The following is a 15,975-nucleotide window of genomic DNA, read 5'->3' as shown; positions in this document are numbered from 1 at the left end:
TATATATTATTCACAGCATAAGTGACTTGGGACACCTGTATGTTGTATGCGTACCGTTCGTAGAACCGTAACAATATATATATATATATACATACATATATATATACATATATATATATATATATATATATATATATATATATATATATATCCAGCTGCTGTCTTCCAAGCAGAGAGATGGGAGCACTGTAAGACAGTGAGCTTGTCTAAGCTGAGAGCTTGGCAACCAAAGTTGTATGACAAACTGTGTCGAATGCCCAATATATGTCTAAGGAGATGGTCCTAACATCTTGTTTGAGATTGAGGGCCTCTAACCATGCTGAGAAAGGAGCAGAAGCCTTAACAAAGTTGGATGACCAGGATGGAATCCAAACTGATAGTCTGAGAGGTTGTTTGAAAACATGAAAGATCACATCAGAAGCAAATGATGGATTCCATGACTTTGCTTTGCAATTGTAAACAAGCTCACTGGTATATAATTTGTATGGTCATTTTTTTTGTTTTGTTTACCCTTCTTGTGGGTGAGAGTGATGTTTGCTGACTTCCTTGCAAAAGGGAGGTGGCCAAAGAAAGACAGACTGACAGCGAGTTGGGAAGTGAGGGGGCAAGAACGGCAAAGCAGAATTTGAGAATATGTGCACTGATGCCATCGCTGAATCAGGGTCAAGGCTGTACATTATTTTCTCGACCTTCTTGGTGAGGACAAGTCCAGTAGACAGTGGGTACATGAGGGTAATATGGAGACAAATATAGGACGGGTTTTGATGCACACACAAATTTAGACATTCTGTCTCATCTCAGGCCGAGTCTGTGTCAGTTAAAATCTATTTGTTGTAAATTTAAATATCCGCAAATGCATATAAATGAATGATTAAAATTGATGGTTCCATGTTTTAAGTTTCATTCGGCACACAACTGCTTGATTTAATGAGAGAACTTTGACTAGATGGCAGTATTGTACTGTAAACTGCCTGGTAAGATTAATGAAGATGCTGGAACGTTCTCAGACGAAACTTGCGACATAGACAAGAATTGCATTTGCTATAAGACACGGGATTATTCTGTGTTACTATATAAACCTGCGAGAGTGGAGTGATTTGTGACGAGCTGTGAGTTTCCATCGTCCCCATGCTCGATTTACCTACGATGAGTGAACAAGGTGTTAATGTCTAAAGCTGTTGCTAACATGTGGACCCGATCGTAATCAGGTTGATTAAAACTCATTCAGATTGTGGATCCGGAGATAATTCCTTTGAGTTCTTTAAATCAGCCTTGTGGACGGGCCATCGTATGAGAGGACACCGCGACGGGAATCGAAGAATTGACAGTCCCCAAGGACGAGGTGAACATGCGTGAGTTGTGCTGACATGACTGGGACACTGGGCGACAGAAACAACTCCTCGCTGGAATTGGAGTTGAACATGGCATGCAACAATGAACTTCCTCATTTGACTTTGCATCTGTTTGTTTGAAATACAAGTTTCAAAAACGTTATGCTGTTGACGTGGTCATTGTAACGCATCAGAAGTCACAGACACCAACTGACAAAGATCCTATTTGAGTGGTAGTTGACCTGTATGTTCGTCTGGACTCGTGAAGCTCAAAACTTTGTTTGTGGTCGTTGGAGGACGCGCTGGGTCCGGCACCACAAACAACGTACATACACCAAAGGGAAGGAAAACCCTGAAGATGGGCATGTATCTCACCACCCTCAACAGTCTGCAGTACTGCCGGTTGAGGTGAGGGATGGGATGGAAGCGGAGCATACACTGGAGACAAACAGGACAAGGTGCTACCATGACTCCGAAGAAGGAGACTTTAATTTATAATGGGTTTGAGGACAAAAAGGCAATACAGTTAATGACAAAATAAGAACAAAGCTGATGGTAACTGCTTGAGTTAAAGGCAAAACACCACTGAGGGGATGGAGGGAGAGCACACACCAGAGACAAGCTTAACAAGGTGCCACCACGGCAAGCTAACCAACATCATAACATTTTATAAGAACAAGGGCAACTGCAACAACTACAGAGGTATCTCTTTTCTAAGTATCACAAGAAAGGCATTCACAAGAGTGATTTGGACATGCCTACAACAACTGGCAAGTTGTGTCTATCCAGAATCTCAATGTGTGTTCAGACATGAGATTCTCAATGATATTCTCAATGCGTTAACTTCAAGAAAAGCACCAGGAACAGAATAGACCACTATTCATAGTGTTTGTGGATCTAACACAAGTGTTTGATACAGTGAGCAGAGCAGGATTGTTCACAGTGCTGGAGAATATTGGATGCCCACCAACATTAGTGAGCCTGTTGCAATCTGTCCATGATAAGATGAAAGCAACAGTCCAGTTTGACGGATTTACTTCTGATGAATTCGAAATGAAGAGCAGGATGAAACAAGGATGTGTGCTTGCCCTTACAGTCTTTCGCATCTTCTTCTCACAACTGAGTTGTGCATTTGAAGACATGGAAGATGGAGTGTACTTGCACATGAGATTAGGTGGAAGGCTTCACAACCTGTTATGACTCAAGGCAAAGACCAAAGTTAGATGTGTGCTCATCGAGGAGTTTTGATTTGCTGATGATGCTTGTGTGACCCAACAAAGAAATACTCCAATAATTTATGGATTGCCCTTGCCAGGCATTTGCTCTCACTATCAGTATTAAAAATACAGTGATACTATGACAGGGACTACGCCAACGGACCTTCAATCTTTCTGGATGGATGTCCTCTTAAGACAGTCAAGAAATTCACCTCCCAAGGATCCATAGTGACCAGCAATCTCTCGCTAAAAGAAGAGCTATGCATATGCACAGGAAAGGCTGTGAATACTTTCAGCAGATTGACTGGGAGAACTTGGAATAATCAAAACCTCACCACAAAGTCAAAAATGTTTGTTTACAAGGCCTGGACACTGAGCATCCTTCTGTATGGAAGTGAAGTATGGACACCATACTCTCATCAAGAGGAGAGATTAAACAGCTTCCACATATACTGTTTATGCCACATCCTTGGCAAGAAGTGGCAAGACAAAGTTACAAATGCATCAGTCCTTGAGAAGGCAAATATACCAAGCATGACAGTCATACTGAAGCAGAGATGACTACGGTGGCCAGGATACCTCAGCAGAATGGAAGATGGATGCATATCCAAGGACATGCTCCATGGGGAATTATCAGAAGGAACAATAAATGTTAGATTCCCCAAGCTACGATTCAAAGACTCATGCAAGCACGGCATGAAGAGATTTGACATAAACGCAGAGGATTCGGAATAACTGGCCAGTGGATGGGAAAGTGGTGTCACCAATTCCTTTAAGATATCAAGGATCATGACACCAACCGGATGATACAACTTGTAGAGAAGCCAGTTCTGAGAAAAGAAGTAGCCCTCCAACAACCACATTGTGACAACTGCACGTGCAATTACTGCTTCAGTAAGTGCAAGTCTCGGACTGGAGAATCCAGTCATTGAAGGCATTTCAAACTGACAACACATCTTGATCTACTAAACTACCATCTTCTGTAGATGAAAGGATAGCAGAGTACTGCACCTCCACGCTCTCGACTCCAGCTCTGATGCTGACTGGCGCCAGCACGCTCGGCCGCCAGGTTCTATTACCTTGATGTGCAGCGTCAGTGTGGCACGACGATGGGCTGCACTATTCGTTATGTGACCACCTGGCGCACGGAAGGAACGCAAGGTGTCGCAAAGCCATACACCAAGCTATGGTACCGAGGGCACATGACTACAATAAATGAAGGGGAAAGAGACAAATAGAAGCACATATAAAATGGAAAAGTACAGAGTGAGTGGCAGGAAGATGAGGAACTCTCCACACAGTCGATCCTGACAGTGATAAATGCAGTAAGTATGGCACAACTTATTTTAACCCTCTGAGTATTGATCTGTCCTCAGTGATGGGAAAAGTTAAAGTTAATCTTTCAATTTAAATTATTTTATGGAGTTTAAAAAGGCCAATTGTGTTGCACTCTGTTTCACTCAGAGCCAAAGCTCTGAGCTACTTATGCCACCCACCACAAAATGGTGGTGCAACATTGTGTGGTGGAGGTTCAGTTTGTCTGAGAAAGAGGGCAAATTATCCTGCTTACGAAATAAAATTTGGCCTGCATAATCTGCCCATCAAGCCTGCATAATGGCTGCTAACCTATGACAGTTCTTTTTGTATCCAGAATCAAGGTTCGTGGAAGAGTTACAACACTGAATGGATCAGGATGCAACAAAACAAAAGGAACAGCAAAGAAAGGGGGGATGGAACATCAACAGCAGAGTTGATGGACAACATTGAGGGAGACTTGGACCAATAACACAGTGGAGAGGAATGAGGTGGACAGGATGGATACAGAAGGAAACTTCTTCACCCCCCCCCCCAACTCCACTCCTCCCTATCCCCCTCCTCTCTCACTCCTGTTCATTCCCCCCTCAACTCCCTCACCCACCCCTCTCCGCACTTCCTCTCTCTCTCCCCCACTCTCCACTCCATCCTCTTTTCCCTTTCCTCTCTCTTTATGTCTGTGGTCTATCCTTCTGAGCGGAAGCTCTAACTCTTAACGAACTACGTCATCGAGTCCACCGATAAGTAAATTTAAGCTTATTTTGGACCTCTATAAAGTCAATTAATTATGAAACGTTATTTTTAGGTCGCATTGCCAAATGCAAGTTTTTCTTTCATTAAATGTCCGCTTTGTACTGCAAATATTTGTTCAAAAACTTGCAGTGTGGGCTACTGTTATTAATAAAATTTATATGGTTTGTTCTCCTTTGTGAGAAAACTCGTACTCTGTCACAGAGGGTGGGTGCCACAAAGCAGCTTCCTTAGCAAGGGTTATACTGGGTTGTTTGCCATTGCCTTTACAGCAGTAGTTCAGGCAGGAATTTTGCCACGGTCCCAGAGATAGCTCGCCCTACTCTTCGCGAAGAACACCGTGAGGATCTTTAACATCAACCAACTAATGTCACTAGATGGGATGCACAGTTTGACGTACCAATATGTACCAAGACTGTACCAATATGACAGACGACATAGAGGACAACCTTACCGATGGCTATACTTCAGAGGAAGAATCTGACAGTGGGGAAGAATAAGTGCAAAGTTCAGAATCAGACAGCTGTTATCATTGCCTCCCACTATGTTGTATGTAATTACCAATGAAACATAGTAGTGAACATTTTATTTTCGGGGTACTTGTGGCTAATTACTTATGGCCACAAGTCTACAGTGTCAAAAAAGAGAGAGATCAAGTCTGGTTTAGTCTGTCGTGCGTTCCGAATCATATATTTGGGGCCTCTTACATCCCCCGTCGGATTCCCCATACTTTCACTCAATGTTTTTGCTGCCATACATGAAAAATGCATTAACGAAGAAAGGGTATTTATTATGGGCGACCTTAATGCACGAATACCAAACCTCGAACGTTTTAACTCGCAAAAACGGTGATTACACAAGAAACCCAGATACTAGATCAAACCAACACGGTCAAATTATTTTCGATTTGTCCAAAGAGCTGAACGTTCAGCCTATAAACGACTTTAATAATAACAATCTTCACTGTGATGGCGGGATGACATTTCGACAACGTAAGATATGGATCTCGCAATTAGACTGGACCTTGTGCTCTACAGAAAGAATCTCGTTCATAAAATCATTTGAAGTTATTCGAGCCGAAAATCTCCCTACTAATCATGCAGTCCATGATAGTTCTTCCGTTACAACTATAATGAACAGCGATCCGTCTTCCGTTACAAAATTTTGCCACAAAGTTCTTAAACAGATTTACAACTATTGATTCTTAACAAAAGTAAAATTTTCCATCTTGACTTATAGCATACCGCTCCATGAACACTACTAAATTCAGTTTAAATTAATGGACGACTACTATATATCTAAGATGTGCATACTTTCATGCTTTACACTCTGTATGTGATGGTGGTCAATAAATCATAATAATAATATTGGACAGCGGCAGTATGCTTTAACATATTGTTACGGCTGTGGAAATTCGCAAACCACCATTCAGGGCCCGGAGGTGAGATAACTCTAAGTACATGTGTAGTTTGCCCCAAATCCGTTGTCTAGTGGATTTATATGATTCATTCGGACTGCGACGCTTTGAGTTAGGCGTTTTTCTGTTCTATCTTTATTTTGAACCAACCACGTCTCAACCGCCATCACACAACAACCACCAACCACAACTCTGCTTCACAACAACCACAACCACATCTGCCTCTCAACAACCACACCATCCTCACCACTCCGCCAGCAACCGTCAACATCTCCACGAACACCAAAGGGGAACAACAACAACTCCCACCCCGATTTCCCTGGTAAACAAGAATGACGGTTGGAACGCAACTCCCACCCCAATTTCCCTGGTAAACAAGAATGACGGTTGGAACGCAACTCCCACCCCGATTTCCCGGGTAAACAAGAATGACGGTTGGAACGCAACTCCCACCCCAATTTCCCTGGTAAACAAAAATGACGGTTGGAACTCAACTCCCACCCCGATTTCCCTGGTAAACAAGAATGATGGTTGGAACTCAACTCCCACCCCGATTTCCCTGGTAAACAAGAATGACGGTTGGAACTCAACTCCCACCCCGATTTCTCGAGTGGAATGTTCCCCCCCCCCCCCCGCGTGCTGCGAAGGGAGGGGCGGGTTGCCAGGGAAATAAAAGGGCGCACGGAGGCGCCGCTGAGGAGGAAGTCAGGTCAGAAGAGGTCAGGTCAGGGCGGTCGGTGAGAGTATCAGTGGTAGTTGGCGGTTCATGGTCTTCTGCCCGTCTGGGTCTTGGAGAAGCGGTCCGAAGAGCGACCCGCTCATTGGAGCTTGCAGTCGGTGGAGAGTCCGGACGTCACGGAGGGGACGCGGAGTGGAGGCGCCACTCTGCCAGATGTGCGCGCGGACCTGCACGTTCGTACAAGGAGCGCCGGAGAGAGCTCGCCCACCATCGCGCCGCGAGGGTGCAGGTAACCTGCAACGATCTCGTGGGACTCGTTCGGTCTGCCAAGTCCCACACCATAAAGGCCCCCTTGTCTATGAGGGTGGCCTTTTCTTTTGCTTTCGAATGAATGTTGTTGGCGCCGTCTGTAAAGTAGAACTGTATAAGTGTTGCCATGTGTACGCGTATTCGGTAGTAACTCTGCGTCATTGTTTCTTTTGTTTTAACTGCTATATGTGCATTTTTACTGTTTGGCTGTATATGTGTGCTTTCCGTGTGTCGCGTAATAAATGTGCATTGTGTGAACTGTTTTCCCGTTTCGCTTCGTCTTTTCTTTATTGACCCTCCATCCTGCTTCACGTAAAGGGTTCGTAGTGGGCTTAATATGCCCGATAATTAATCGGAACCGTCGAGGCCGACAATAACAACACTCGGTTATCACTGTAGCACGGAACAGACCGCTTAAGCGGTTCGTGTCCGGAGTCGGCCTGTGGCATGGTGCGATCGCCCGGTCGACCATTCGCGCAGGTACTTAGGTAGATCGAATTTGGCGAGCGACTCTCTCCTGCGCGGGTGGGCAATTGGCACGATCGTGGTGAGGTTAAACCCCCACCCGTGACTAGCTCCCGGCATTGGTCCGAGAGGGTCACGACTGAATTGTCCATCCGATGGGCGACGTGCCGCGATCCGAGTTACGTGGCCATCCGCACGCCGGCAGGTGCGAATTCGCAACAATATTGTGATGTAGGCGTAACATTTTCTATGCTGACTGCAATCAACGGCACTTTCATTTGGCACAGACTTGCCTCTTCCCATTTTAGTTTGCAAATCGAGAAAATGCCGACTAGTATGGGCTCCAGTCGAACTTCTGCAAAGTCGGTCTCGTTGATTTTAAAGATATTGGAGAAAAACGCGTTTTAAGATTGAAAAAGTAGTTCATTATCATTAAATAAATTACATATATAACGTAATTACACCATATTATTGTCATCAAAACACAAATTGATCTTGACAGTAAGATAATATATACATTTTACTTCGCAAACCTGCAAAGAAAAAAAATCGGTTAGTTTGACCCTCAAAGAGCGCCCCCTAGCGGATAACGCCTAAAAACGAACATGGATGATGGGCCAGCAAACATTTTCGTGAAATATAGGTTATTTCTCACCAAAAAAGTAAGGTCTCTCTTTGCCCCAAATTTGATACTGAATTTTTGTCTAGCTCACGGACTATACCCCATGTACTCCGCCCCATCCCTCTCCCTTCCACAGATCTCCTAAATTCACTGTTCCCACTGTTTTGTGCTTCCCTCTCCCTTCCCTGTTGTTTCCTGCTCCCCTTGTTATATGTTCTGTGTGTTTGCTCTTATTCGAGCCTCAACAATGTATACAAAAAAAGAAGAAGCCATTTTCGTCACACTCTCATGGGTTTAATGAAGTATATTTGTACATATCTTGTACATTACACAAAGGATGGTAACATTAAGAAAAAAAAAAAGGAAAACAAAATCAAGAGTAAACGTGTAAATCACAAGTGTGACACCAAAAGAAAACAGTGAAAAAGAACAAAGTCACTGTCAAATTTGCCCAAACAGCTCTGTCAGCTGCGGTGGATTTCAGTTCATCTGCCTGCAGCCCAGTGTTGCTGCAGACAATACTAATCAACGTTAAGTTCGGCCGACCAACTCCCCTTTCTGTTTGTTTCCAAAGCAGGACATTGTTTGCCACTTATTCTTCATGCCGGAGAACATGACCCACTAATATCAAAAGTCTCTTCTGAACAACATCAGAAATTTTTGGCAGATTACTATATAGTTCAATGTTTGTGACATGGTCTTGCCATTATATGTTAAGTATTTTGCAGAGGAGCTTGGTGTAGTTGCCATCTATTTTGCATGTCATGCTGGTCAGCATCCACGACTCACACCCATACAGTAAGATTTATTCAACTGTAGCTTTAAATAGCTGGAATTCAGTGCTTCGTTGCAGCAGGGCATGCCATACCTTCTCAGGCAGTGTTAGTATATGAACCAAGGTATTTGAAGTCATGAAATGTCTCCAGCACTTCACCACTTGCTGCCCTAAGAGTTCACTGTTCGTTTGGTCTCTGTGCATGTAATGTACTTTGTTATTGAGGCATTAATAAGAAGACCGACTTTGCTGGCTGTTTCTTTGATTCTTGATAGGATGCCCCATGCATATTGAAGTGAATCAGCAGCAACAGCGATGTAATCAGTATCGTTGAGTAGTTTCTGAGCAGGGTGTCTTCCACTCATGGGGCATTGCAGTGTGACACCGTCTTCTTCCGTCAATGCGGTACGCATCACATAATTGAGCACCATGCTGAATAAGAAAGGCGCAAGAGTGTCACCTTGCAGCACTCCCACAGTCATGTCAAATACCCTTGTTGGCCCATCAGCTGCGAGGACAACAGCTGAAGTGTGATTGTACATCTCCTTGATCGTGCTTGTTATCTTGGGCGGTACACCATAGGAACGAAGTATTTTGAATATAGCGCGTCTGTCTATCGAGTCAAATGCTTTCATAAAGTCAACAAACAACAGCACAAGTTCCCTATCCAGCTTACTGTTTCTTACTTCTTCAACCAGCCTTTGCAGTGCAAGAATCTGCCCAGCTGTAGATCAGCTTCGTCTGAAGCCATTTTGATTGAAGCGGAGCAGTGGGTCAATCGTTGGTCGAATGCAATTGAGCAACATTTTGTTGTAGATTTTGGCTGTGATTTGTGCAAAGTCGAAACCACGATATTTTGTGGGAAATGCCAAATTACCTTTCTTGTAAAGCTGAATGAGGAGTCGGAGCCGCTGGGATTACGGGTTTCCTGGGTCAAAACTAAGATCCAGGCTTTCAATGACATCTTGGATACTACTGTCCTGTCTGTGCCTGTTTGTGGTGAGGATGTTGATGTCATGGAGAGATTCACTTACCTTGGCAGTGATATTCATGTCTCTGCTGGCTGTGAGTCAGAGGTCAATAGACGTCTGGGTCGGGCCTGGGGAGTCATGGATTCACTGGATAATGGGGTGTGGCGCTGCCGGTTCCTGTGCGAGAGGACGAAAGTCTGAGTCTTCAAGTCCTTGGTGCTTCCATTCTTGCTCTGTGGATGTGAGACTTGGACTCCAACCAAGGATCTGAGACGGAAACTTAATTCCTTTGGGACCAGGTCTCTTCGGAGAATCTTTGGCTATCGCTGATCGGACTTTGTGTTCAACGAGCAGTTTTTGAAAGAGACTCAAATGATATTTCATACCTGCATAGTTCGTGAGCATCAGCTGCGGCTACATGGACATGTGGCTCGTTTTCCTGACACTGATCCTGCTCATCAGATTCTCTCGGCGAGGGAGTCTCGTGAGTGGAGGAGGCCAATTGGCCGAGCACGTGCCTCGTGGTTGCAGCGGGTTGATCAGCATCTCAAGGAGATGGGGATGGGCCAGACATCTGCCTGGGGGATGGCCAGACGGAGGCCCCTGGAGTACCAGCGGAAAGTGGACGCAGCGACGCGCTGCTCTGGAGCATGCTCCCATACCTGACCTGACTTTTCTAGTGAATGGGAACTATTCCAGCTTCACCCCATCGACTCGGGTGACTTCCAGTAAGTTTTCTTTTGCATCGATTTTACTTTTTGAAGATTCAACTGTATTTTAGCATACACGATTCGGTTGTCACTTCAAATAGCGTTAAAAGTTGAGAAGGGACGTCCATGCTTCACCCTATTTCTCCACCATTTGCACACAAAGATAAAGTCAATTTCAGACCTGAATCTGGCCACAGATTAAAATCTGGCCACCTGAAACAATCCACAGCCAATTAACTCACCTTATACAAGTGTTATAATTAGTTTTAAAATGTACAGGGCATTTGCAGAGAGAAAAGACAATCAGAGAGAAATAATGGATCAAAAGAGACAAGTGTGTTTACCTGCACAGCTGTTGTCCACTTTCATCAACTCTGTGGTGAGCAGAACCATGCCGTAGTAGGAAAAAGAAGTCACAAACCTGTTAACAGTACAGAGAGAATGTCGACACAGCTGTTGATTGAAGTAGTACATAGTGTAGCCATATCTAGAGCTGCAAAAACAGGAAATGAGCTCCAATTTTCTCAAACTCGACAATGGATTGCAAAGCATTTGTTTTAAATGGATTCAGCATGTGGGTATACTTACCTTTGGTTTGTGATACCGCACTATGGTCCCACGTTCATGCCCCATATACTGTGTTGCTTGCCTATTGTTAGGTTATTTCAACGAAATAAGCTTAGAGAGTGGGTCCGGTATCCGATCGTCCGTATGTCTGTCTATCCGTCCGTTAACATTTGACTAGAATATCTTCTCATAAACTATCCGACCGATATGGACCAAATTTGGTACAATGCATCAGAGCAGCAAGGTCTCAGGCTTGTCCTCCCCATCCAGATGTGCCCCTTATAATGCAAGTGAAAGGGGGGATTTACACCAAATATTGGAACAGGATTTTATTTAAAAAATCTTCTTCTCAGAAATAGATCCAGACCAAACTCGCAATGAGACATCGGGACCATGCACTAACCTTAAGTTGTGCTCCCTCATGGCCATATCTCTTTATGAAAAGGGGGCCAAAGGCCCCCCCCCCCAACTCCTTCATTTTCACAAAAACATCTTCTACATAACTACCGAAGCATTACAGACGGACCAAATCTGGTACAATGCATCACGAGAGTGAGGTCTCATTCTGATCTCATTCTCCTCATTCTGATCCACCCATTTAAAGGAGTACGAAGGGGGAGTGGGTTTGCCACAAATATTGGTATTTTATTTAAAAATCTTCTCAGAAAACGACAACTGGATCCAGACCAAATTGGCCATGCAGCATCGTGACAATGTCCTCACCTTAAGTTGTTCCCCCCTCCCCATGGCCATATCTCCCCTGGAAAGATGGCCTTGGCCTCCCTCCCCTAATCCCTCATATTCACTAAAATATATTTCTCTCACAAACTACATGACTGAAATGACCCAAATTTGGTGTGATACATCAGAACAGTAAGGTGTCATGGGGTTGTGCTCCCCATTCAAATCCGCCCCACCCCATAAGAGGCTGAAAAGGGGGGTTTCGCCTCAAATTCAGGTAATTTATTTTAAAATCACGTAAGAAACCGAGGGCCAGATGCAGACCAAATTCTTCAGGAAATATAATGACCATGCCGTTAAGTTAAATTGTGCTCCCCATGACCATACCACTTCAGGAAAGGGGGCCATGGCCCCTTCCCCCTTATCACTCATTTTCACCTCTCCTGTTGGGGAAATAACCATCAATCCCCCATGGGGCTATTTTAACCATGTCTTCTGTTTTCCGTGAAAATCAACGACTCTAAGTACATTTTCTTATACCCCTTTTTGTTGGTGGTTTGTTTGTTGGGTACGACAGGCACAGATAACGCACTTATCTTTCAACTGGTTTGTCTGCACTGGATCCTCGGTCTCACTAAAAACTGGCAGGTTGACATTTTACAGGCAGGACATTGCATCACATAGTGCACCATCCCTTGGATGGATGTTCAGCTGGGGACCAGTCTAGCCTCTGTTGGCAGAATTTTGGAATCCCATGGTGTCTTTTGAGAAGAGTAGGCGAGTTATCGCTTGTACGTCAGCAAATTTTCAAATTCCTGCCATCACCAGTTAAATGTTAGGCCTGGCCAGCTGTTAAGGATTTTTTTTTCTTCCAAAAACAATCCTTAGTCAATCCAACAAGGTGGAAATAAATGGGGCCATTGAAGTAGTTGTCATATTTTGTTTGGTTGCTCGCATTTCTTACTCGGCAGGCCTGATTCATTCCTTTTGTTTAGCGATATCTATCTCGACTTTCCACCCTTCTCTTTTGCTAAAGATATGCTGATTAAACTTTGGAAACATCAATTGCTTCAACCTTTATGTTATAGCCCTTTAATTACTGTATTTCTCTGGTGTTTTGATCATTAATATGAAATCGCTCATGTACCAGGTGCTCAGTTAATTCACCCCTCTTCTACCTCTGTTTTAGTTTTCTGCTTAAGTGTCTTTACTGCCTCTTATACCCTCACCAAATATAATTTTTTAAATCATAAACAGTCATCGTTTATAATCTTCTTGTCTATCCCAGTCTTTACCTTTCACTCTTCCTTCTCCTTCCAACATCTACCTTATCCTTCCCTCTCTCCCCACTCATTGAAAAAAAATCCTCTCATTGCTGTCATCACCAGCATCTCTCTTCCATTCCTCATCGATAGGACTCTAATCATGCTGTCTCTTCACATGAACGATGCCAAATCCTTTGCTATTTATTCATCATTTGCCTCCTCCTCTGACCCTTTCTCACCCTCCCACCATGCTCACTTCCAGTTCCCTTTCGCATTCCTGGGTAGTAAATTTGGCCTATTCACAATAAATTTCAATATGGGCGAAATGTAGACTTCCTGAAAGCCTTTAATAATCTTTCTTTTCACCCCTACATTGATATGCGTGGCCACATTGCTGATTTTGGTGACCTGGAACTGAAAAGTCTTGCCATAAAGGCAGACACAATGGTCCTCCCCTCCACATCAACTCCCACCCACTCCATCCTGTCAATTCTGTTATAACCCTCACCCACACCCCAACCACACTCTCTGTGTCCTCAAGCCCAACAGCTCCCACTCACTCCACTACCCATACCACAACTATCCCTCCCATCACAACTCAACCATATATATGTGTTTCACTACTATTCGAGGCTTACACTCTCATTTCATGGAGTTCTCCCTTGAGGTTGCTGTCTCATCTCCAGATGTTATTTCTCAAAGGGAAACCTTTCTGTCACAGAATGTCCCAATCTCCGTACCCAATTCTTTTTTGTACTGGTTTGATACCCATTTCTTGTAGAGCTGGTGATGCTCTCATCAACATCATAAGCTACATTTCCTAAACCTCCTGCCATGTTCTGCTCCTCCCAATCCTCAAATATTATTGCTAAATCTTTTATGACACCCCCATCAAAACAACTGCGACTGGAAAAACATGTCCAACCATGAATAATAACTTTTTTTCAGCCTGGTGACAACAAGCAGCTCTAGTTTTGAGTCACTCTCACATCCATCCCTGAGCTGTGCTACAAGCACCACCATGCAAGCACCATCTGTCATCGTGCTGTCAACATCAGAGGTAGGCCTACATCATGTAGACAGCACTGAGTGGAGCGCTTACAACTTACATGTATCTGTGACCTGAAATATCTTCAAATTAATTGTAGTGAACATGTATTGAATGTTTGAGATTCCAAACAAGGTCACCTGTGGCAAATTGGCTTGGCCTGGTTGAAGATAGGTTTGGGTTAAACATAAGACATCATGCTACAACAAAGATTCCACATGGAACACAAAGCACACTGATGATGTTTTGTGGGGTTTTTTTGTTGTGTGAATAGGCCACTGGAGATGAGCAAACATGCTCTGCAAATGCTGCCAAAGCAACATGCCGCATCAACCAAGGGCAAGGTGATTCTCGAGAGAACAAGCAAGCAAAACAGAGATGGGACAGAGAAAAAAACAGAACAGCAGAACATCAAATTCTTTCTTTTGGCAAAAATGCAGAAAAGACATTCACACATATTGGATTTCAGAACTGGAAGAAAGTAAGCATCAGACTGATGAAACACAGTCAGTCATGCACAGTTCTTAAGCTGAAAGCTTTGGGAAGGACTGGGATCAATGTGCAGCTCAATGAAGCATCGATGGAAGACCAGCTAAGACACAGAAAGGGGCTCATATGCAAATTAAACTAAAAGAGAATGATATTCCAGGAATGGTGACTGGATCAATCAGATAAACTACATGCCAAGCAAGACTGTAAATGAGCTGATAAGAAAAAGGGTCTTGCCATTCTATGTTCAGTCCGAGCTGAAGTGAAAGAAGCAAGCTGGTACTGAATTATTGCCGAAGAGACGACTGATATTTCTTGTCAAGAAAAATTCAATATTTGTTTGAAGTGAGTTGATGACAGCCACCAAGTCGATGAGGAATCAATGGGATTTATTGAGGTGCCAGATATTACCAGTGAAACTCACAATGAGGCCCTGAAATATGTCCTGAAATTACTGCAATCTTGGGCTGGATCAATGTTACGGTCAAGCATATGATGGGGGCATCAAACACAGGGGGAAGGGTGCATGGTGATGCAACTCAAATTTAGCAAGAGAACAGCTCAACCATTTCTGTTCATTGCTTGGTCCAGGGTACCAATGTACCAATTTGTGCCTTCAAGACGTTTCCCCAAAAAAATCAAGCCGATTTGTGATGCACTGGATCTTATGTGAAATAATCAAACTGATACAGTTTTACCCAAAGTGATCGACCATCTTTGTACACATGCAAATTTGCGCTGGCAAAGAGAACCCCAATCGGCTGAGACCCCTGATTAACTTCCGGTGCTGGGTTTGAGGCAATGGCAGCTTCTCTCAGGGGTCTCTGCCGACTTTCTCAAAGTTAAGTTTCTGGTCGTTATTTGTCATGTTTACTGTGTGTTCCTAGCTCGGTTTTGTTTCAAAAATCATGTTATTTTGTGAGTTTTCATCGACCTTGTCTTATCGGGCTCCTTCAAAGCTACTTGTCCTTCCCGTCGAGGTGGACGATCATATTTATTTGTATTCTCTCCCTATTATCATCAATTCCTATTTTCCCCACTTTTCCCAACGCCCCCCCCCAACCCCCATCTATCCCTCCCAACTACACACGCCGTTTCTTGTCTTAAATTAAAACAAACAAACAAAAAAACAACCCTTTCTTCCTCCATACCCATGAGTACCGATCCTTCTTCTTCCTATTCTTACTCTTCTTCTTCTTTTTCCTCCTCCTCCTCCTCCTCCTGCTGGCACACCATCTTTCTTCTATTTGAGCTGACCCACTCTCACCATTACCTTCACTTTTTTTTCTACAGCCTTACATTCTCTAATCTTATCTCATCTTCAAAAATCCATCAAAAAAAAAATTCCTTGTATCCTTCCTAACT

At 43.7% G+C, this 15,975-nt stretch overlaps 1 protein-coding gene and 1 long non-coding RNA gene across 14 annotated transcripts in view; one reads left to right on the top strand and one right to left on the bottom strand.

Moving 5' to 3' along the window:
• The window catches only part of LOC147028865 (synaptic vesicle 2-related protein-like), a 360,308-nt gene that overhangs the window by 56,849 nt on the left and 287,484 nt on the right, over positions 1-15,975 (bottom strand). For all 13 annotated transcript variants that reach the window (XR_015057745.1, XR_015057743.1, XR_015057747.1 and 10 more), the window contains one exon: positions 10,905-10,981. Coding sequence is in view for 9 of the 13 variants with exons in the window: in XM_085879631.1 (XP_085735757.1) it covers positions 10,905-10,981 (77 nt within the window). In the remaining 4 variants the exon portion in view is untranslated. The remainder of the gene's footprint in view (positions 1-10,904; positions 10,982-15,975) is intronic.
• On the top strand, positions 6,190-14,651 carry LOC147028867 (uncharacterized). The gene is made up of 3 exons (XR_015057750.1): positions 6,190-6,997; positions 14,022-14,133; positions 14,396-14,651. It is a non-coding gene; the product is annotated as an uncharacterized LOC147028867 (long non-coding RNA).

This window comes from Eptatretus burgeri, chromosome 4 (assembly GCF_056783735.1).
Source record: "Eptatretus burgeri isolate ZD-2024b chromosome 4, Ebu_testis_v1, whole genome shotgun sequence".
NCBI classification, from domain to species: Eukaryota; Metazoa; Chordata; class Myxini; order Myxiniformes; family Myxinidae; genus Eptatretus; species Eptatretus burgeri.
Note: the sequence above shows the minus strand (reverse complement) of the source record. Positions and strands in the feature narration are given on the sequence as shown.